Source organism: Tupaia chinensis, unplaced genomic scaffold, assembly GCF_000334495.1.
Source record: "Tupaia chinensis unplaced genomic scaffold, TupChi_1.0 Scaffold000704_1, whole genome shotgun sequence".
Taxonomy (NCBI): Eukaryota; Metazoa; Chordata; class Mammalia; order Scandentia; family Tupaiidae; genus Tupaia; species Tupaia belangeri.
In genome coordinates, this window is record NW_006160227.1 from 1971743 (window position 1) to 1981122 (window position 9380).

The window sequence follows — 9380 nt, forward strand, 5'->3', positions numbered from 1 at the left end:
TTCTGCCACAGTGGGGGCTCCAGCTCCTGCAGGCACCTGGCTGGACCAGTGCCATCCGCAGCCACAGGGTCCCTTCCAGGGTCAGACGGCTGGGCCTCCCTGCCTCTGCAGCCACCGCCCCCAGGACAGACCTACTCTCACGCGCAGGCCAGGCCCGCCCTGCCTGCCACCCAGGCTGGGTTCCACCTCCAGGCCTCCGTGCCCTGTCTGAAAAACCTTCCACCATCCAACACCGCCTTCTCCAGGAAGCCTTTCTGCCCACCCCTCCACAGGCCGAGGCAGGCCAGCAGGTGACACCAGGCCCAGCATGTCCCTGACCATCTGGGGATTCCTGGAGAGCAGGGGCAGGGTCTGATCTGCCCTTCTGGGGGAGCTGCCCCTCCCAGACCCCCACACTAGACACCCCTCAGTCAGGAGCCCAGACAGGCCTGGCGCGGAGTGGGAGAGGGGCCCACGCCCGGGGCTCCGGACCCCCTGGAACCATGGTGGACATTGGGGCTGTGCCGCTCCGCAGGCCTCCCCAGGCCTCATGACCCCAGCAAGGGGGGTTGCCGCCTCCGCTTCCTCACCTTTATGGTGGCCGCAAGCACCCCTCCCACTCCCTCCTGCTCACACCCCTTCGTCAGAGCTCTAAGAGGAAGCAGAGAGTAAAGGCAGCAGGCACGGGCGCTGCAGTCTGACGCCTGCTCCACCTCTGACTGGCTGTGTGACCTTGAGCAAGGAGCTTAACCTCTCTGGGCTTCCATCTCCCCTTCCCTAGATTGGAAAATAACACTCTTCCCACTCAGTTTTGGAGGGGACTGAAAATACAATATATGGGAGGCTGACTCCGTGGTGCAGCTGTAACATGCAGTTCAAGAGAAACAGAGCCCACACAGCAGCTGTGGTTCGAATCCCCAGCCCGGCCGGCCTGAAACACACGGGGCACACGTGTGCGTTCAGGAAGGGACTGTGGCCTGGCCCTCCGAGGTGCTCATCTCCCTCCCCACCCGGACATGCGCATGCGGTTGTCACAAAGACAGGGCCACGAGACCTGCCCCAGGGCACAGGCCATGGTGGGCAGATGGAGTCCGAGTGCGGCTTCCCTACCACCCACGGCCCATCTCGGGCCTGGAACTGCGGCCAGGAAAGGGGAAGGGACCCTCCATCCCAGCCCACAAGTTCCTCCTCCCTATGTGCTGTCTGTTCTCGGAGCCACCGGGACCCGGGACGTGCCCCCACTTCCTTCCTCTCCAGAGCGCCCCCCCGCCTCGTGCACCCCAGGTGGGGGCAGGCGGACACAGCAGGGCATGTCCCAGCCGGACTGCTGTAGCTCTCACGGGGCCGCTGTTCTCTGAGCTGAGCCCCCTTTGCAGACAGGGGAATGGCGTCCCAGAGAACATACGCGACCTGCCAGGGAAGGTGCAGAGGTGGGATTGGAATCCGGGGCGCAGGGGGAGGGCCAGCTGCCCGCCAGCTCTCCCTGGTGCAGTCCAGGGTGGTGGCAGATCCTCCGGCCACCCACCGGGGACAGTAAGGAGCTGCCCTGGAATGGGGGAGGTGGCTGCCCAGCCTAGGCCCCGCGAGGCCCCAAGCTGGGGTCAGGACCCCACTGGCAGCGTTGAAAGGGCCCTGTCCATTCATCGTTCAACTCGCAGCTCTCATTCTGCACCCCAAGGGCCGGGTCTACCTCTTCCAGATGGCCTCCCTGCCTTCCTCGAGACCACGTCAGCCCTGCCCCCAACTTGTGGCCTGTCCTGCCCTCTGCCCCGCCAGCCTCGCCCAGCTCAGGCCCTGAGTCACTGCAGTGTCACTTCCAGCCACCATCAGGGCCTGCTTGGCGGGCTGTCACGGAAGGGTCCTCGTACAAAGGACTGAGCCGGAATCGCCGCGGGCCTCGGTTTCCCCAGCTGTCAACTGGGGATAACTACGTGCAGTGCTGGCCTGACCCGGGCAGGGGGCAGCCGTGAGGCCGGCATGGCCTGTCAGTCAGTCCAGGGGGCCTCTCAGCCACCAGGCCTGTTCCCGCCGCCCACCGGGGTGCAACAGCGCAGACATGGCCACACCCCTGCCTCACCCTCGCCTGCTCCCCACGGGGTCTCCCTGCACTCACCTCCTCCTGGCCCTGCCCTCCTCTGAGCACCCCGATGGCCACCCCACACACAGGTGCTCTTCTCACACGCACTTCTTCCCGGGATTCGAACACCTGCCACCTCCCGGGCAGCACGTATGAGACTGTAAGCTACATGCACGGGAGGCGGCCCCTCCAAAAGAAGGCATGGGGCCCAGAGAGGGTAAGCAACTAGGCCTAGGTCACACAGCTTCGGGGCAGGAGAACAGGGGCCAGCATCCACTGTGCCCCGTGGCCCTGGGGGTTGAGACCGTCTGAGGGCTGGGGGGATGGTGACCATGTCCTGACCCAGTGCTGCTTGTCTCCAGGCTGGAAGGCCAGAGCTCCACGTTCTACTCCCGGCCAGTGTCTCTGTGCGAGCCTCGGCCACAGGGAGCTCACGCCCGACCCCCTCCCCGAGCCTGGGGAAGAAGCCCGTCCTGGAAGCTCCTCTCCCTCCGCGCCCACCTGCTATTTCAGCCGTGGACTGGCGCACAGGACGCCTTGCTGATGACGCGCCCGCCCACCGCGAGCCGGTTCGAAACTGCCTGGCGGAGAGTTTTTTTCCACCTTTACTATAAAAAGACACCTTGAGACGACAGCAATCCACATTTGCCGGCCGTTTTCCTTTTGATTTAAAAATACAGACATCGTGGTCATTCGACAGTGGAGGAGAAAGATTCGGGGGGGGAGGGGCAGTCAGCCTCGGCCTGCCCCCACCTGCCGGGTGACCCCGTGCCTCGGCTTCCCCGCCCCGAGCACAGGCCGGCCTCTCACGTACTTTCGTGAACCAGGCTGTGATTGGAGGAGAGGGTGTAAGACGCATGCCATGGCGGCTGCTCACTCGATGTCTCTCTTAAAATAGTCCAGCTGGGACCAGCAGTTGGCATAATGGCTACGTCGCTGGACTCCCATATAGTCGACCGCGGTTCAAGTCCCGGACCTGGTGGCTTAAACTCACACCAGGCGTGTGTGCGTGCGTGCCCAAGATCCTGAGAGTGGCGAACACACAGCCCCTAAGGAAAAACTTCTCAAAAAAAAAAAAAAAAGTTCCAGCAGCCCCAATCGGGGACAGAGTAGGGGGACCCTCGGAGGCTGCGAGCACCTTGGAAAGCTCCATGCCCTCACCTCCCACGACCCTCCCTTCCCCAGAGCATTTGCCGAAGTGAGGGGCGGCGGGGGGGGGGAAGGCGGACAGCAGGGACCAGGTCCTGCTGGGCCAGAAGCCAGAGCGTCAGAGACCACCCAGCTGAGGCTCTGGAGCCGAGCGCAGCGTGGGGGATTCCTGGCAGGGCCCGGATGCAGTACGAGACTGCGAGTGGGGCCCAGCTCCGTGGGTGCGGTGGGAACGTGCTGCTCAAGAGAAGCCGAATCACACACGGTGACTGCAGTTCGAAGCCCCAACCTGGTCGGCCTGAAACCCATGAGCGCCCGGGATTCGACAGGTGAGAGCGCTGGGGAAGGGGCTCGCGGTGTAACCAGGCTCTCTCTCTCTCTGGATCATGCATGCACACGTGCTCTCTCGTGAATAAAGAAAGAAAAGAGAAAGACTTGGAAGGCAAGAGCACAGGAAGCTGCATTTCCAGGGCCTGGCTGAGCCACCCACTTGCAGAGCAGATGGGGAGCAGTCCTGGCCCCAAGTCCAGCCCTCCTGGCTCCCCTAGGGCTGGGGAAGTCAGGCCAGAAGGGACAGGGTGGGAAAGAGGGGTCTAAGCCCCTGGCATCTCCCAGCCCCAACGCCTGTCCTACCCCCCGCCACCCTGACCCACCTGTCCGCCAGCTCAGATCCTGGTACTGACCAAACCCTAGCAGCGTTCCCCCCATCCCGTTGGCCCAGGGCCTGCAGCAGTCCGGAACCTGCCAGCTCCCCTCCATGCCCTCAGCACCCATTGGGCCAGCCACATCTGCAGAGACCGAGAGGCCCCGTGTCTGCGGCTGCCCAACGCCCAGGCGGCGGCCTGACTCACAGGAAGTGCCCGAGAAACACGTGGGCAAGCAGGGGGCTCCTGCCTGCAAGGAGGGTCAGCCCCTCACCTGCTCTCCCTGCCTCCGCCTCCTTGTCACCAGCGACTGGGACTTGCTAAAACATAGGCGTCCTTCAGTGTCTGTGGGGACTGGCTCCAGGACCCCCGCAGACCCCAAACTCCCCGGGTGCTCCTGCCCCTCACAGAAAACCCCGCAGTGCTTGCAAATCACCTGCCGCGTTCTCTGTCTACTTAAACTCGCTCTTAGTCGCTTGTGAGTGACCTGAGCTCAGAGATAAATGTGGCTCGCTTGGGGAGCCCCCTCCCACTTAATAACAGCCAGCAGGGCCTGGCTCCGCTCAAGGCTGGCTGAGTCTGAAGATGTGGATCCCTGTTAAAAGGGATCAGAGACTGGCCCAGTAGTCGAAGGCTAAAGGAGTCGGCTCTCACATAGCCTACTACTTGGTTCGAATCCCACACCTGGCGGCTTGGAAAGCAAGCTCCAGGGGCCGGCAGGGGCGTGATGGTTAAGGGTGCTGGATCCCCACATGGAGACTGCAGTCTGAGCCCTGGATCTAGCAGTTTGCTTTCTCACTTTCTCTCTCTCTCTTTTTCTCTCTCTCTGATTCTGTCCCTTTCTGGTCAAATTAAAAATAAATAAAGTTAAATACAATATTGTTAAAAGAATTATTATTTCATTTTATTCATCGTCCTTATCTTTATTTATTTATTTATTTATTTTTAAGGTTGATTGGAGAGAGAGAAGGAAAGTGAGAAAGCAAGCTGCCAGGTCTGGGATTTGAACCATGGTCAGTCATGTGGGAGTCCAGCCACCTTAACCACCATGCCAATTGCCGGTCCCAGATAAAATAATTATTTAAAAACAGAAAGAAGGAAAAAAAGAGAGAAAAACATGCCCCAGGAGGACAGAGACATGGAGAAGGGACTGTGGCAGGACCACACCCATTAGGGTGCTTTCTCCCGCTTCGTCTCTGCCTCTGTCTCTGTCTCTGTCTCTGGGAGTGCATTGTGCCCTCTGGCAATTATACACAGTCACGGCCAGCACTTCATATGTATTATCTCATTTAATCCTCACAACAATCCTTTTTTTGGGGGGGGAGAGGTTTTCGCTATAGGGCGCGTGCACTCGCCAGACAGAGAGAGAGACAGAGAGACAGAAAGCGAGAAATCACCCCCCAGGGGGGATGGCCACGCCGCAATCCCTTCTCCTCCCTTCTCCTCTCGGGATCTTGGGCACGCACGCACACGCGCCCGGCGTGAGTTTTAAGCCACTGGGTCCGGGACACGAACCGCGGTCGACTACGTGGGAGTCCAGCGACATAGCCATTACGCTAACTGCTGGTTCCCAACAATCCATTTTTTTAAGAAGTTTTTGCCGTAGGGTGCATGTGCTTGCTGAGACAAAGAGACAGAGATGCAGAGAGAAGGAAAGTGAGAAACCCCCTCCAAGGAGGGATGGCCACACCACAATCCCTCCGTCTCCATTCTTCTCCCGGGATCTTGGGCACACACGTGCACCTGGCATGGTTTAGAAGCCACCAGGTCTGGGACTTGAACTGAGGTCACCCACGTGGGAGTCCAGCCACGTAACTGCTACTCCATCTGCTGGCCCCGATCCATATCACAATCCTAGACACACGCTCCGGCTCCCGGGTCACAGAGGAGCGACCGGAGACCACAGCGCTCCCCTGGAAACCCTTCCCGGTGAAGTTCTGGGTAAGTCCTGCTGCGCCCCTGGCCCCCAGCTGCACAGATCACCCTTCGTTTCCTCCGCCCTCTCCATGTCCCGCCTCCAGCCCTGAGCACCGGCTTTGGCCTGCACCCCTGCCACCTTCCGCTGGCTTCACCTGGCTCCTCCTAATGGCCATCCACCTCCCCCGGAGAGTGTCAAGTAGTTTTCTTCCATGCCAAGAGAGCTGGGTCTTCCCAGGCAGAGGTGGTGACCCAGTGGTCTCCATCCCAGCCAGCCCGACGGTGGGCCCACACACGGGGTCTCCATGCAAACCCAGACCCTCCCGGTGGGTCGCTGTCCCAGACTGCTGTGCTTCACGGCTGCTCCACTGTCTGACGCCCCCTCCCCTCGAAGGCCGCCCTCCCCCCAGAAGCCTAGAGGGCCCCTCCAGGGTCCCGATGCCACCTCCTTCCTGCATGGTGCACCTCCTCCTGCTCATCTGTCCCCTGCTCATTGTGAGTGGCCACTGGGCCCCAGCACACAGCACGGGGCTGGGCACACAGCGGGGCTTAGTTCACCTGCATGGCAGAGCCATCGGGGCTGGGTGGGAGAGCAAGGGCTGTAGCCAATCAGGTCACGTCTGCTGCCTGGGACCAGGCCCCGCCCTGTGCGAACATAGTGAGGACCACAGCTGGTAACCCTGGTGCTTCTGGTATGTAGGCTGAAGTGAGCCTGGCACTACCCAAATCCATTACCGACGGGGAAACGGAGGCTCGGACATTCAGATGCTTGTCTACGGGCACTCAGCCGGGACGTGACGGAGTGGGACCAGAACCCAGGCAGCCTGGTACAAGCCCAAGTTCTTAACCTGTCACCGGGGAGCTGGCGACAGCCTGGGGCAGGAATAACAGCCCTCCCCTACCCCTGCTGCCACCCAGGCTTAAGGCTCAGACCTCAGGGCCTTGGGCACATCCGGGGACACTGAGGGCCCGTGCCCCCTGTCCACAGTCAGCTGGTGGAAGGAGAGAGCGTGCGGAAAACACACAAGGGGTAGGGGCCCTAGTGGAGATCAGCCTGGCCTTGGGGTGGAGGAGGCCTTGGCCGCACTGTTCCTGGGCTGTGTCCCTGGGGAGGCCCTGCCCCTGCAGGGGGAGGGAAGCCCCAGGCCTCTTGAGCAGGGTGAGTCACAGCGCCAGGCCGGGCTGAGGACGAGGGGCCGTGGGAACCAGGACAGCGTTTGCCAGAGGAGGAGGGAGAGAATGCGGTGGCCAGAGGAGAAGCACAGATCAGCTAGGCCCTGCACAGGGCTGGAGGGTGGCCTGCCCTCAGCCCTGGCCCCCGCAGGCCCCTCCAGCTTCCAAAGGGCTCCGGAGCAGGGGTCTGCTCCTCACTGACCCCCAGCAGCCCTGAGACTCCCAGCTCCTCGTCCTGCCTCTGGGCACTGGAGCCACTCGGTCCTGGGGCAGTCCACCCGGCTCGCCCACCTCGACCTTCACTTTCAGGGTGGCAGGCGTGGGAGTCGCTCACAGGAGAGGAATCCGCGAGCCGTCAAAGCCCCAGTGTTGGGCACGCCCACGGGGAATTCATCTCCCAAGACCCAGCGCGGAACACACAGAAGGGACAGACAGGGACCCAGGGTGGGCCTGTGACCACGGCTGGAGAGGGCTCTTCTCTGTTGTGCAGAGAACAGGCTTTGAGGGCAGTGGAGAGACATGGGGTTGAAGTGGGCCCCCCAGACTGAGCCCAATGAAGAGTGCACAAAGCCCAGGGTGAGAGGTCAGGGAGTCCTCGCAGGGCGTCATTCCTCGGGGTGGAAAATGGGGACCAACAGACCCACCCTGGGGCCTCGGGAAGAGGCGGTCCCTTGCTGAGGGGCTTCCTCCAAGAGAACCATACGAAGGCCCCTCCTGCACCCCCGTCACGTCCCCCCAAGGTCAACACACATGCCATGTCCCCCCACTCTGGCCCAGCACAGCCTCGGACACCCCGTTCCCATACCTACCCACCCTCGGCCCTTCTCACTCAACCCACAGCCCTCTCCAGTCCCCAAACCTCAGGCCCAGCTCCCTCTGTGCTCCCAGCACCCACCCCCCGACTCCTAGGACTTCCCCAGCAGGCACGCTGAGCTCTGGGCATGAACACAGGGCCCAAGGCCACAGCCTGGATTCAAATGCCGCCTCACTAGCTCCCGGCTGTGCCAGCCTCAGCAAGTGACTAAACCTCTCTGCCTGTGTCTTCGTCTGTAAAACGGGGGTGAGACTAGAGCCCCCATGGGTGGCTGTAGGAAAGAAGCCAGTGAGGGAGTGAGGCATGGAATATGCTTAAGTCACTGTCCAAGTGTTTCCTGGAACTGGGTGTTGAACCAGCAGATAGAGGCCGGCCTCAGCACCCTCCGACTCCGATCGCTAACCAAGTGCCTCTAGGCATTCGTGCGTCCCAGATTGGTGTCCCTGCTGCACACCTAACCCCGTCCTGCTGCCCCAGAGTCCCTCCCCACACTGCTGCCGGCCCAGGTGCACGGACAGGCACGTCCCTGTTGCTCCCTTTCTGCTCCCCCACACTGCAGGGCCCTGGTCCACACCTGGGAGTCTGCACCACTGCCACACCTGTGCACACATCTGTCAATGGCGGGCTCTCACAGCCCACGGGCACGTGCCTCTGTCGGCACGCATTCACCTGCGTGCTCCCACGGGCATGGCTGGGCTGGGTGTGCACCGGCTTTGCAGACCCTGCAGCCTGGACCCCACCTGCACGCTTAGGTAAGAGTACTTGTACCCACTCGTGCCCCGCGGGCGGCAGCAGAGCCCCCTGGGGCACACCTGTACCACCACCCCCAGCACACCTGGATCCCCGTACTGGACACCTGCGGGCGGTAGCACACTCCTGGGCCCCTGCACACGCACATCAGCATCCCGGGACGCTCACACCGACGACCTGCCCAGCGTCCGACCCGCTCGGTTTCCCGCACGCACACCCTTGCGGCCCTGCGGCGGGTCCGCAGCTTCCCGGCCGCCCGGGGGACGTACCTGGATGTTGCGCTTGCGCTCGCAGGCCGGCCCGGTGCCCTGCACCACGCTGTCCAGCACCGCTACCACGTCGGGGGCTGGCTCCACGAAGCGGCGGGAGCAGCACGGGCCGCGGGGGCCCCCTGGGGCCGCTCGAAGACGGCAAAGAGCAGCTCGCGCGCCGGGAAGACCGACACCAGGCGGCTGTAGAGGTCGCCGCGGCCCGCGCCGCCCCCGCACTGCAAACCCAGCTGGATGTAGGACTCCGTGAGTTTCTTGGCGTCGCCACCCGCGCCGCGGGGCAGGCAGATGCGCGCCAGCAGGCTCCGCGCCTGGCTCTCCTTGTCGCCGGCGCGCGCCTCGCTGTTGAGCGCCAGGTAGGCGTAGGACGGGGCGCCCCGCGGCGGCTCGGGCGGGTGCAGGAAGGCGCGCACGAAGCCCAGCTTGTGCTGCTCCTTGGCGCCCTGCTTGATCTTCAGGATGTTGTCGTCGGAGGGGTTGAGGTCGAAGGTGAAGAGCTTGGCCAGGTCGCCGCGCGCGTCCAGGGAGCGGATGGCGATCTCGGGCGTGTTCTCGAAGCGGTGGTCCTCCAGGCTGCGGTTGCGCGGGAAGAAGGCGCTGCCGTAGCC

At 62.7% G+C, this 9380-nt stretch overlaps 1 protein-coding gene across 1 annotated transcript in view; it reads right to left on the bottom strand.

The window, feature by feature from the left end:
* PLXND1 (plexin D1) overlaps positions 1-9380 on the bottom strand; it is a gene marked incomplete at its 5' end in the record, with an annotated part of 61425 nt that extends 52045 nt beyond the window's left edge. Inside the window, 2 exon segments of the mRNA XM_006172068.3 lie at positions 8773-8864; positions 8867-9380. Coding sequence (XP_006172130.3) covers positions 8773-8864; positions 8867-9380 — 606 coding nt within the window.